This window comes from Phocoena phocoena, chromosome 16 (assembly GCF_963924675.1).
Source record: "Phocoena phocoena chromosome 16, mPhoPho1.1, whole genome shotgun sequence".
NCBI lineage: Eukaryota > Metazoa > Chordata > Mammalia > Artiodactyla > Phocoenidae > Phocoena > Phocoena phocoena.
In genome coordinates this window covers 45,723,214-45,736,834 of record NC_089234.1, presented here as the reverse complement: position 1 = coordinate 45,736,834, position 13,621 = coordinate 45,723,214, and the positions used below count along the sequence as shown (strand labels likewise).

General features: G+C 40.2%; 1 protein-coding gene across 10 annotated transcripts in view; it reads left to right on the top strand.

Annotated features, from left to right (window-relative positions):
• Positions 1-652: 652 nt before the first annotated feature.
• LOC136136082 (WASH complex subunit 2A-like) overlaps positions 653-13,621 on the top strand; it is a 56,072-nt gene continuing 43,103 nt past the window's right edge. For 8 of the 10 annotated variants that reach the window (XM_065893947.1, XM_065893951.1, XM_065893954.1 and 5 more), the window contains exons 1-5: positions 836-958; positions 1,736-1,900; positions 8,352-8,414; positions 10,184-10,357; positions 13,056-13,149. In XM_065893947.1, coding sequence (XP_065750019.1) covers positions 836-958; positions 1,736-1,900; positions 8,352-8,414; positions 10,184-10,357; positions 13,056-13,149 — 619 coding nt within the window. Of the gene's footprint in view, positions 751-835; positions 959-1,735; positions 1,901-8,351; positions 8,415-10,183; positions 10,358-13,055; positions 13,150-13,621 lie in introns of those variants that run through there. The other 2 variants (XM_065893946.1, XM_065893956.1) reach the window with 2 other exon arrangements.

Genomic DNA, 13,621 nt, shown 5'->3' with positions numbered 1-13,621 from the left:
CTACGTGCTTCCGGGGCTAACCACGCGCCTCCTCCTGCGCCCTCCAGCTGAAGCGCAACCAGGCCGACCCACCCCTTCAGCGCCCCCTGGCGTCTTCACCCTTGCTCTCTTTTTTTTTAGTGAAATAATTTTTTTAAAATTTATTTTATTGAAGTGTAGTTGATTTACAACGTTGTTTTAATTTCTTCTGTATAGCAAAGTGACTCAGTTATACATATATAAACTTTTTCTCATATTCTTTTCCATTATGACTTACCACAGGATATTGAATATAGTTCCCTGTACTATACAGTAGGACCTTATTCATCCATTCTGTATGTAATAGTTTGCATCTGCTAACCCCAAACTCCCAATCCATCCCTCCCCCACCCTCCCTTCCCCTTGGCAACCACAAGTCTGTTCTCTGTATCTGTTAGTCTGTTTCACAGATAGTTCATTTGTGTCATATTTTAGATTCCAAATATGTGATATCATATGATATTTGCCTTCTGACTTACTTCACTAAGTATGATAATCCGTAAGTCCACCCATGGGACTGCAGGGCTCTTCTAACTCGCGTACCTCAGAGAGCTGCCCGGCCTCCTTCCGCAGCGCCCCGCATCCGGTCACATGAGGCGCAGGTCACCTGCTCTCTGGTCACGTGAGGCCGGTCACGTGCCAGGCCCGCACCGCTAGCTTCCGGAGACTTTCGGGGCTTAGCGGGTGCGGTCCTGCGGCTCCCTGAGCCCACCGAACTGCACAGCCAGGATGGTGAGGGCGGGGGTTCGGGTTCGGGTTTGGCCCTGACCGCCGCCTCCCCGGAGCTCAGCCCCTCTTCTCGTCCTTCCCGCTGCAGATGAACGGGACCACCCCCGACCAGGAGCGGCCGCCGGTGTCCGAGCCCGTGTGGGAGCGGCCCTGGTCGGTGGAGGAGATCCGCAGGAGCAGCCAGAGCTGGTCGCTGGCAGCCGACGCCGGCGTGAGAGGCGGGCCCCAGGGGCCGGAGGGGAGGGCGGGCCTTCTGGCGTGATTCGCGGCCTGCGAGCGGGACTCCGGGAGCCCCCAGTCCCCCTCCACCCAGTCGATCCTGTTGCCTCTCATTGACTTAATAACGCCCCTTCTCGTCCTCGAAAACTCCCGGGTGGTAGTCCCCAGGCACTTGGGCGGAGGCGGGCTGGTTGAGCTTAGCCCTCTCAGTGCTCCCACTTGGACTGCGGCCCTTCCTTGTTTGGGTTTTCTAGCCAGGCGCCCAACTCCACCCTGAGCGGGGATCGGCTTCCGCCACCTCGCAGGCTTACATGGTACTAGTTAGGCTATTCCATGTTGGGACCTGGACTGAGTGGAGCAGTAGACAAACCAGTATATGGATATCCTTGAGTGGGACTCTTTAGGCCGGGTGCCCAATAAGCTCAGAACTGTGATTCCAAAATTCCATTTGAATAGGATTTTTGGGTAAGAGTAGTGGTTATTTTTCCCTTTGTCTCTGATCCCTGTGGAATGACAACCAAACAGGACTTTTAAATTCCTCCAGAAACGATATAGCAAATATCCATTGACTCATTGACACTGTTCTGATGAACTTTCTTAATGTTTTTTGATGCTACTTGGTCTTTGTACTGTCAAAAGCAGCATCCCTTTTACATTCCAGCACACGGGCGCACACACACAGGCGAAAGGAAATGGGTTCTTTTCTGTTTTGGCACGCAGAATAGGTGCATATAATATTGATACTACTGTATGTTTGTTTTTTAAATAGTTACTACAGTTTCTACAGGAATTCTCACAACAGACTATCTCTAGGACCCATGAAATCAAGAAACAAGTGGATGGACTAATTCGGGAAACTAAAGCCACAGATTGTCGACTACATAATGTCTTCAATGACTTCCTTATGCTGTCTAATACCCAGTTCATTGAGAACGTGAGTTACTTAGTTACATTAGACTTATAAAAAAATAATACTGTTAGAAGGAGCAAGAGTCACTGTGATACTAAGTGACCCATTATTAGGTTCTCTAAAATTTTGGTGAAGTAGTAGTTCTTGGTGATTGATGTCCCCCCTTTTTATTAGTAAAGTTTATTTTTTTTCAAGCCTTTGAAAAAAACCTAACAAAAAACTTCTTCATATTCCAGTGTTTTCATTGATTTTTAGTTTTGGTGTAGACTGCTGAATTGCATGGCACTCCAACAAGTTTTGTTATGAGCATGCTCTGTAAGGAAAGCCATACACCTGGTCTGATCCTCTGGACACCATCAGGTTATTGATTGTATCCATTATGTCCTGATAAGTTACATTAAAGGCATGTGTGTGTCTACTTGGAATATTCTCAACTAACATTTTGTTATGATGGCTGAACCTATGCCATAGAATCAGCTCTAAAAGATTATTGAGCTTTAACCCAAATGCTATTTTGTCTATGTATTTATCGAATTTCTAGGTGCTAGGTTCTATGAATACATAGATAAATTAGACAGAGCCCCTCCTTAGAGAAAATAACAATCTTCCATAATAGTGTAATTCCTGAATAAAAAGGAAGCAAGTGTGGCTGGAGCCCAGTGACTGTAGGGGAGATTGATAACAGAGGATGGAGAGGAAGCTTAGTTAATAAGCTGGTCTGTATTTCTCATAGGGCGTCTAACTTTCTCAGTATCAGTGTTAATTAATCTGTGAAAAGAGAATTAGTAAAGTAGGCTATCTCCTGAGATTGTTAGATACAAAGTAATAAAAAAAAGATTTCAAAAATTGCAAGATTATACAAAGCCCACGATTTAGGATTGTTAAGAAGAGACTAAATATTGTCACGCAGGTATCTTATGCAGCATGTTTGTACATTTTTAGTAGTTCAGGTTGAAATGCCTGAACTACTAGGCTTTTTGGGGAAGCTGTGTGTAAAATAAAGATCTTAATAAATATCTTATTTAAGATATATCTTAAATATCTCTTTACCAGTAGGTTTAAAATGTAACAAATATTCTTGTCAACTCTGTAGTCATTTTCTGGTTGTCTACACAGAATGTCCATGCTTGGTCCTGAGCATCTTTCTTATTGGAAGAGGCAGTTTACAGGACTCTCATCTGTACTTTACTGGTGTATGCAGCCCCATCACTTTTTCATCATGCTGAATTCCGTGTCCTTTTGAATATACCTGTTGCTCTTGTTCTGTACCTTTCTTGCTGGATCAGGTGCTTAGCTCTTCTCTGCAGTCAGTGTTGCAGCCCTAGACTGGGCAAGGAGTAGAATTGGGAGGCTTCTTTTGTACCTGATATGCCTGTACCACATTGGTATTGGATTGGTACCCGACTGATACTTTGGGGGTGAGGGGCATCATAAGCTTCTTTTTCTGAATCATAACCTTCAGTTCTTTTTCTTTTCTCTAGCTCTTCTTTTCTGGCCAAGTTTTCTTAGCTTCTGAGTTTCCCAATAATCTAGTTTTTGTGGGTAGTTTTTTTGTTTGTTTTTGTTGATTATTTTTTAGTAATAGTTCTTTATTTCTGTTCACTTCTTGGATTCCCTACTTTCCATCCATCTCTCCATCCCCCTAGTCCTTATGCCTCTTCCCCTGCCATTCTGCAGCCAAATTCCCCTTTAGATGTGCCTGTTGCCACTGCCAAATCAAACTGCTTCCCAGACCTCCCTATAATGCCATGAGTTACGTGTTTTTCCATTTGTGGTAGAGCATGATGATGTTGAGTATGGCTAATGCTTAATAAAACTCTGAAATAAACTACCTGCTGATAATACATTTGGCAGTGATTTGACTTTGCATGTGTTTTCTTCAAACCCTGGCCAGTACTCATGTATTACGATTCTGGCTTAAATGACGGTGCCATTTGGTTTCATGGTAGTTTATTGGAAAGATACGCACAGTCATAGGTTTCTGGGTTTTAGTAATTGACCTAGAGGTAGCCAGTAGATTGCAAACTGCATTACAGTTAGTGAAACTAAAGAGCAATCAGGACTTTCCAGGGCAAGAGAAATTAGTGCCTTTAGTAAAGGCTCAAGAGGGGACTCTGAAGGAGGCTAAATGCTGATTAACAGTGGCCAGTGCATCAGTGTGTTATTTGGAGGGAGTACAATTCTTGAAGCTTCATTAATCTGTTAATTTAGGAATTTTGTCCTGAAACATTAAGTGACCTAGTTAATGACTTCTTTAGTAGCACTTCCCATGATTGTAATTTTACATTTATTGATATGATTCGATGTGTTGAACTCCGCTACTAAATCAACCCCCATATTTTTGCTAAATGTTGTATTCCTTGGGCTCAGCATGAGCCTGATATATAGGGACTCAGTGAATATTTGAATGAATTAATGAGAGATCACAAAAGTGAAAAAGACCAGGGCTATTTATAACATGTTAAGAAATCTCAGCCCCTCGTCAGCGTTCTCTCTAATTCCCCACCTTCACCTCTTACCTCATCTCCCCAAATGAGGAGAAGATGCTTTGAGGGGAAATATCAAAGATATTTAACAGTTCTGGGAATGGCTACCTGATTTTAAAATGATCAAAACACCCATGAAGCTGTGAGTTGGGTGAAACTGGTAAGGGTGAAGGAAGTTAGCATTGATTTCCTGCTGTGTACTGAGTACTTGAGATGCATGGTCCTGGCCAGCCTCAAAAGATCCCATGGGTTTTATGTATTTGCTGGTTGGTTTCTTAGATGTCATGTTTGGCTTTCCACAGGCTACTGATCTCTTGTGAGGTAGTTTTTAATGACAAGCAGTAGAAAAAGTAGGGTGTTAATGCTGTTGAGACCTCAGCATGAAGCTCAACCTTTTGGTTAAGTGGTCTCGCTATTTAAAGCCTGAAGTGACCTTGGTAGCTGCCTTGTCTTAAAGTCTCCATTTTAAGATTTATTTACTTTATTTCTTCCTGCCTTTGAAAATTACTCCCCAAATTTCTGGGCTTTATAGAACAATTTTTTTTTAAGTATGGAAAAAGAAGCATCGTCTGAAATTTCAGATGCCAAAGGAGAGCCTCTTAACATTTTGACATGTATATTCCAAGTCCATTTTCCAAGCAGACGTTGGGCTTTAAGTGTTTTCCTTTCTTGTTATAAAAGTAATGAACACTCACTGTAGGAGAGATTGGCATATATAAAAAGTATTAAAGTGTGAAAAAATTAAAACTACAGAAATCAACTATAATTCCACCACCCCAAATTAACCAGCCACTGAACATTTTGGCATATTTCTTTCTGAGAATATATATGTATGTATGTAACTTTAACCTTTTCTATATATTGGCAGCCTGCATTTTTTTAATGTTAGTGTATTATTTTATAAGCATTTTAACACATCTGTAAGATTTTGTGAACTTAATTTTATTGTTTTTATTTCATTATGTGCCTATCATTTAACAATCTCCCGACATCAATTTTTTTAAATAAAATATTTCATGTGTCTAGAAAAGAACAGATAATAACCACAAATGCTAATAATATACACTACCTCACATTAACAGATTTTAATATTTTGCCATATTTGCTTAAAAGGCACCAACTCCCATTTTTTCCCTTAACTCTAAATATTTTCGGTGTGGGCTCCTTTGTATCTCTGCCTTTTTACTCTTCTTACCTGGAGAGTATATGTGTGTGGATGTATATCGGTGCAGGTATATGTAATATGAGGTAGGGATTTCATTTGGTTCATTTCCATATGAGTAACTTTTATTGTGTAGTTCTTTTTAAAAAATAATTAATTAATTTATCTTTCGGCTGCATTGGGTCTTCGTTGCTGCACATGGGTTTTCTCTAGTTGCGGCGAGCAGGGGCTAGTCTTCGTTGCGGTGCACGGGCTTTTCATTGCGGTGGCTTCTCTTGTTGTGGAGCATGGGCTCTAAGCGCGCGGGCTTCAGTAGTTGTGGCTTGCGGGCTCTAGAGCGCAGGCTCAGTAGTTGTTGTGCCCGGGCTTAGTTGTTCCGTGGCATGTGGGATCTTCCCGGACCAGGGCTCGAACCCGTGTCCCCTGCACTAGCAGGCGGATTCTTAACCACTTCCCCATCAGGGAAGCCCTATTGTGTAGTTCTTTTCCTCACTGACTTATGTGTATGAATGCATTCATATTTTTTTTTCCATATGGATAACTTCTGTGTAGTTCTTTTCCTCACTGACTTATGTGTATGAATGCATATGGATAACTTTTATTGTGTAGTTCTTTTCCTCAGTGACTTATGTGTATGAATGCATATGGATAACTTTTATTGTGTAGTTCTTTTCCTCAGTGACTTGTATGTATGAATGTGTGTTTTTGTGAATATAAAATCCAGCTTACATGTAATTGTGGGTCTGTCTCTTGCCTCTGTCTTTTATTATGTTTATCTGCCGTAGTCAGTATCACAATCTTAAATACCAGAGATTTCTAGTAAGTCCTAAAAGGGCACATCCCTGCGACTTCTTTTTATTCAGAATTATCATGGTTATCCTTGGCTTTTTTCTTTCCTCTGTGAATTTGAGGATTATCTTGCTAAATTACCCAGAAAATTCTATTAGCACTTTGATTGGAATTGCATAGAATTACAGATTTGGTGTTTGTGACTTTGCAGTATAAATCTGATGCCATGAGCATCTTATTGTTTGCATTTATTTTTCTTGGAACTAAATTTCAAGAAGTAGAATTCTTGGGTTAGAAGATACGAACGTTTAAAAATAACATTGTTGGGCTTCCCTGGTGGCGCAGTGGTTGAGAGTCCACCTGCCGATACAGGGGACACGGGTTCGTGCCCTGGACCGGGAAGATCCCACATGCTGCGGAGCAGCTGGGCCCGTGAGCCATGGCCGCTGAGCCTGCGTGTCCAGAGCCTGTGCTCTGCAACGGGAGAGGCCACAACAGTGAGAGGCCTGCGTACCGCAAAATAAATAAATAAATAAATAAATAAAATAAAAATAACATTATCTAATCAGATTGGCAGGTATACCTATTTTTAAAAGGTAGGTAACATGGTTCCACTGCTGGCAAAGGTCTGGGAAGTGGGCACTTGAATATGTTGTGGGGACAGTGTGAGTTGCTCCCCATTTGTGGCCAGAAATCTGGAGGTAGCTATTAAGCCTAAAAAACAGTTTTGTCCTGTGACTTGGCAATCCTATTTTTGGGAAGCCTATAGAAATAAAAGATCCAGGGCCTAAGAATTTAGTATATGTGCATATGTCTACAGCAGTTTATTTACAACAGCAAAAACTGGAAATCTCCTTAATGTTCCCTAATAGAGAATTTTTGAATTAATCATAGTCAAGTTCACACCGTAGAATATTGTGCAGATATAAAAAGGATTGAATCACATCTATTTGCATTGACCTAGAAAGTGGCTTATGTAAATATCGAGTGAAAAAGTGGGGCAGAGGAATGTGTATAGTGTAAGTGCATTTTTATTTAAAAGCAGGAAGAGTGGGAGAACTCTGAATATGTGCATATGTCTGTATATATTTGTGTATGTTTCTATGTGGGAAACATAGAGGTGCACACACCAAGCATAAATTGCTTATTCTGAGGGTTTGGTTGGAGGCAAGGATGGAACAATTTTTAAACACATCTCTCTCACTTATATCTTTATATTGACTTTTAAATTTTTAATTGGCTTATAATTCACATACCATAAAGTTCACCCTTTTAAAAAGTGTACAAGTCAATAAGTGTTAGTGTATTCACAAAGTTTTGTAACCATCACCAATATCTAATTCCAGAACATTTTCATCATTGCGCTATTTATAATGAGAATGTTTTACTTTGGAAGTTTAAACAACAATATATAGTTAAAAAAGGAAATTACAATGAGTTGCCAGAGTGATAGATCTATTTTGGAAAAGAGAGGCTGCCTGCTCCAGCTGCATGGGTCAGTCCCATGCCTGGCCTTCTGGCAAATCATTGGTGGGGTGGCCTATCTATTTTCTTATAAATGGGATAATAAAAATTTAACAACCATTTTAAGCAACAGGATTAAAATAACTTACCTTTACCGTTTCCACTGTGCAAAATGTTAAAGCTCTTGTTACCTAGTAGGTAGGTTCTACCACTTGGTATTCTCAGCCTCACATTTGAGTACCTGTATCATTGCTCTGTCAGCATTAAGTATTAGATTAAACAAGAAAGTGTGAACACCAGTTTATTATTGTTTTTGTGACTGTGGTCAACAATGAGATTGAAGGTTTTTTTCTCATGTTTCCTAGTCATTTGTGTCTGTTTTTTTAAACTTAATTTTGGGAGAGTTGACTACTGTTCTTTGCTTTTTGCCCTTGACCAGCGGCCTCAGCCATTTGTTGAATAATCATTTCTTCCCCATCTTTGTCTTTTTAAAATTATGTATTGAATTCTTACATTGTGATTGATTCCAAATGCTGTTTTGACCATTCCAAACTGAATTTGCTTCTGTATTTAGCGTGTATATGATGAAGAAGTGGAGGAGCCGGTGCCCAAGCCTGAGGCAGAAAAACCAGAACAGGTACTTGCATTAAATCACTCTTCTGTTGGGCTCCGTACGAGAAGAAAAGTGGTGGAGGTTTGTGATGTGGCTGGTGGAGGGATTGTGGGCAGGGAGATGGACACGGGGGGAAATGGGAAAAGCTGCTCCTGACAGCCCAACAATTGAACTCTTTAGTTTGTTTGTGAAATTTAGTGTATTAAGAAATGTATAGATTAAGTTCCTGAATTCTGGCTTAAGAATAGAGCAGAGGTATGCAGAGATTTTCTGTAAAGGACCAGATAATAAATATTTTGTTTGCTGGCCACATTGACCTACGTCTCTTCGCTTCTTTTTCTTCTCTTCCTCCTCCCCTTTCCCCTCCTCCGTTAAAAATGTAAAAACCTTTCTTACCGTGAGGGCTATAAAAAATGTAGGCCGTGATGGGCTGTAGTTTGTGAGTTCTTTGAAGCCTGTGCTTCCCTATCCTTTCGTGGCTGCTTTGATTCTTATTCCTACCAGTTTAAAAATGAAAGTAAGATGAAAGCCACATTGCTTGTAACATATGAAGATGTTAGACTAAGAAAGGATATTAGAAACCAGCTACAGTTCTGCCTATTCCTAGCCTTAAAAAATTTTTTTTTAAATCTTTATTTTTAGTAGTACTCAGGGATTTGCTCACCATTTAAGTGCAATAGTATCTGGTTATACCAAGTCAGGGGGCAATTTTAAGGTGATAGCTATTTAGTGAATTATTTTTAAAACATCCATTATATATTTATTTCACAGGCATGTTTTCGCACACTTAGTACAACGTTAGCTATTTAACTCAGAATCAAGCATGCCAGAGTGCAGAAAAGATGCAGCCAAAACAAAAAAACTAAATCAAAAAGACTTCCACACTTGAGGTAGTATAAAATACTCTTCAGATTTTCCCCTTTGGCTGTCAAAACAACACAATGGTTTGGTTCTTTGTGTAATTATGTATCAACTTCTAGAATAGTTGTGAGGAAGGAAAATGACACTAAAGATATTTTGCAATATTTCTTACAACTGATGACACAGTTGAGTGTATGAGAGCTGCTGTTATAGGAAGTGGAGACCTGTGGAATATTTTCAGCAGGTTGGTGATGTGTACAGAGTTTTGTCGGGGTCGGGGGCATTGTTCTAGGGTGATGTACAGGATAGATTAGAGATGAAACTGACCCTCTCTTGGTTTGAAACAAGTTTATAGAATAATCGTAATTGTCCAGTTATTTTTTTTTTTAGCTGTAATTGAAAAATGACATCTCTGGCTGGGGTATTTTCTTCTAAGTCTTAACTCCTAAAATTGTCCAAAGGATCATTAAGCAAGGTCACTGGGATACAGCCATGGCAAAGCTAAAAGTTTAGGCCCTTCGTTCCTCCAGTAGCAGGGAGGTGAAGTGCCCCTGGATGTCTTGTGATGTGCCATTCATTATTAAGATTCTTTTACATAGCCTATAAAAGCTGAACCATCACACCATAGTTGTGCTTTTGTTTTTGTAGATGATGAACCTGGAGCTCCAGGACCTTACATAGTTCGATGTGTGTTCAACGCATAGACAAACTTGGAATTTACCACCCCAAAGTCTGTGTTGAGGCATTCAGCAGAATCTGACTTTTAACATTTTTAATTGTTTAACATTTTAAATTGTTAAGAATTTAACATTTTTAATTAAAATTTGGGGGTTTTTTTGGAGCATGAGTCTAGGCTTTAGCAAACATTCCCAGTGTTTTATTAGGGTGGTATCAATATACTGGAGATCTTACTGAACAGTATTTTTTCCTAGGAGAAGACCCGGGAACAGAAAGAAGTAGATCTGATTCCTAAAGTCCAGGAGGCTGTGAACTACGGTTTACAAGTGTTGGACAGTGCATTTGAGCAGCTAGATATAAAAGCAGGAAACTCAGACTCTGAAGAAGATGATGCTAATGAGCGGGTGGAATTGATCCTTGAGCCAAAGGTAAAGACATTCAGTTGAAATATTTATTGTCGCACCTCTTGGGTTTGGGGTACTTTACTTGGGCACAGAATTGGTAAGACATGGACTTCACTTCTAGGAAGTGAGGCTGTCACTTAGCAGTCTCATACTGACTCCATCGATCAGAAAGAGTTGCTGTACACAAGCATCGATTGAGCACTTACTAGGTACTAGCATGCCAAGCTGGGGGAGTACAAAGATGCAGGACATGGTTCCTACCCTCAGGATGCTTATTACAGCAGTACCAGATGGTGGGAGAGAGGAGGCTTTACAAGAGTCACCATCATAAGTGCTCTGACTTCTAGCTGGGGAAATTAGGATGAAGATGAGATTTGAACTGGGTTTTGAAGGATGAGGAGGCTCATGAGAGGTAGGGATTGTTGGGAACCTGACATTCTGCAGCTTGCACTAAGAGGGAACCTCCAAAGTGTTGAAAGACATGTGGGTTGTTCCCAGGTTTTGGCCAATATGAATAAAGCTGCTATGAGTGTTCACGAAGAAACTATTAGCAGATGTTTATTGCTTTACTGTTACTTTCTCTCAGGCTCAGTAGTAAACACAGGAGGTTGCCTTACTGATTTTGAGAGTCCTTGTGACACATAAGTGCCTTGTGAATTGAAACATGCTGCAAAATCAGTCTCTTCTAGTCCTTCATTTCACTGCACATTTTTCTTCTGATTTGAGCTTATAGTGCCAAATTGGGGCTGATCCTTTAACCGTGATATGCTCGCCGGCTTGCTTTTTCACTATCGGGATTAAGAAGTCAGCAGCAGACCCTGGGAAATGTATTGCCTGGGCCACACTTGCTACTTCCAAGTCACACACCACTTTCTCTGTTACAGGAGGACTTTGGAAACAAGCCTCCTAAGTCAGTGAACAATTAGCTCAATTAGCACTTCCATTTCTTTGCACTAAATTGGTTGCTGTTGTATCTTTTACACTAACCTTCCCAAGCTCTCTGTCATTGGTGAAACATCAGAATTGTTCTTGCCTGCACCCAGGTTCTTTTCTATAGGGAGGAGGCCAAAGGGCCATGCCTCACTGTGAAGATGGGAGGTTGCCCCAGGGTGGAGAGATTTCTTTTCTTTTCTTTTTTTTTTTTCCAAGTCTTTTACCTCCTTAGGTATGTTTATTCCTACATATTTTATTCTTTTTGTTGCCATGGTGAATGGGATTGTTTCCTTAATTTCTCTTTCTGATCTTTCGTTGTTAGTGTATAGGAATGCAACATATTTCTGTGCATTAATTTTTGTATCCTGTAACTTTACCAAATTCATTGATTAGCACTAGTAGTTTTCTGGTGGCATCTTTAGGATTATCTATGTATGGTATCATGTCATCTGCAAACAGTGACAGTTTTACTTCTTCCTTTTTTTAAAAAATTAATTAATTTTATTTATTTATTTTTGGCTGTGTTGGGTCATTGTTGCTGCACACGGGCTTTCTCTAATTGTGGCGAGCGGGGACTACTCTTCGTTGCGGTGCGCGGGCTTCCCATTGTGGTGGCTTCTCTTGCTGTGGAGCACGGGCTCTAGGCATGCGGGCTTCAGTAGTTATGGCATGCAGGCTCAGTAGTTTTGGTTCGCGGGCTCTAGAGCACAGGCTCAGTAGTTGTGGCACATGGGCTTAGTTGCTTCACGGCATGTGGGATCTTCCCGGACCAGGGCTCAAACCTGTGTCCCCTGCATTGGCAGGCGGATTCTCAACCACTGTGCCACCAGGAAAGCCCTTTACTTCTTTTGGAGTGCTTTCTTAACTCTAAATTTTTGATGTGTGTGATGGCCTGCAGTGGAAGGATCTCCAACATGTACTATTCTGTAGACAGTATCCTTCATTTTGTTTTGTTGTTTTATCATCTGGTCTTATTTTACCAATTTCACTTCTCTAAATTCTACAGTGTGAACCTCTGGGGCATATTATTATTCTCTTCTTTGGGTTATTTTTTTCTGCTGTGTAGGTTCTCATCAGTCCATTGGAGACATTCCTTTAGTTAATTATATTGACTGTGAATATTCGTCCAGTTGCCACTCTGTTTCTTTTCATCTAGCCCATGCTTTATGTTCTGTGTTCCTGCATCTCTGCCCTGATGAAGTGTGAAGGAATCCTCCTCCATTCCCTTCCTTGTGCCTTACTTGTGTCCTGTTTGTACACATGTCCCCCTACCCACCTGCCTTCTCAAGTCATAAAACCATTTGGGTTATTTCCTCAGTGTGCTTCTCCAAATTTAGGACTTGGTTCTTGAGATTGATTGATTGGTTGATATTTGCTCACCGGAGTTGAATTTTAGGGGAGGAAGATAGGTTACCATCATCAAAGGTTGCCAGAATTTCCGGTTTCTTTCCTTGGTCCTCCTCCTTTTGGACATATTACTATGAAGTTGTGCCCCTTTCCTTGTTTGGTTACTGCTAGTAAACTTTTTGCAAGCCTTTGCCATTTTTGTTAATAAGGCACTTGAGAAGGGAGATTCTATGTAATTCAGCTTTACTTTGCCATCTTTACCTAGGATTTAACTTTTTTTTAATCAGTGATTTAAAAAAAAAAATCCTGCTGTGTTTCTTATTCTCCACTTTCATTATGTAACTTTTGGGCGGTAGTCAGATGGAACAAGATGTCAAATGGAATACCTAATTTTATTTTCAACCTAAATATTTAATGGCTTATTCCCTTTCATTGTTTACAGGATCTATACATTGACCGTCCTTTACCTTATTTAATTGGGTCAAAGCTGTTCATGGAGCAGGAAGATGTAGGTCTTGGAGAGCTATCTAGTGAAGGTACTCTTTTGCACCAAATAGTTTTGTTGCTTTTAACATTTATATCTTAACTTTTTATTTAAAAATAATTTCAAACTGTACATTAAAGTTGTAAGACTAGTAGAGAGAGCTCCCACATACTGTTTACCCAGGTTTACCACTTGTGAACATTTCACCACATTTGTTTTATCATTCTCTCTATATATACGTAATATTTTTTTCTGAACCTGTTTGGGAGACATCGTGCAGACGTCCTGCCCTCTTATTTCTCCGTACGGTTGGCAGTCTGTGTCCATGAGTTTTTGCGTCTATGTATTCAACCAGCCTGGATTGAAAATATTTGGGAATAAAAAATTCCAGAAAGTTCCAAAAGCAAAATTTAAATTTGCCACGCACAGACAACTATTTACAGAACGTTTATTTACATTGTATTTACAACTATTTATGTATCATTTACATAGTATGAGGTATTATAAGTAATCTGGAGGTGATT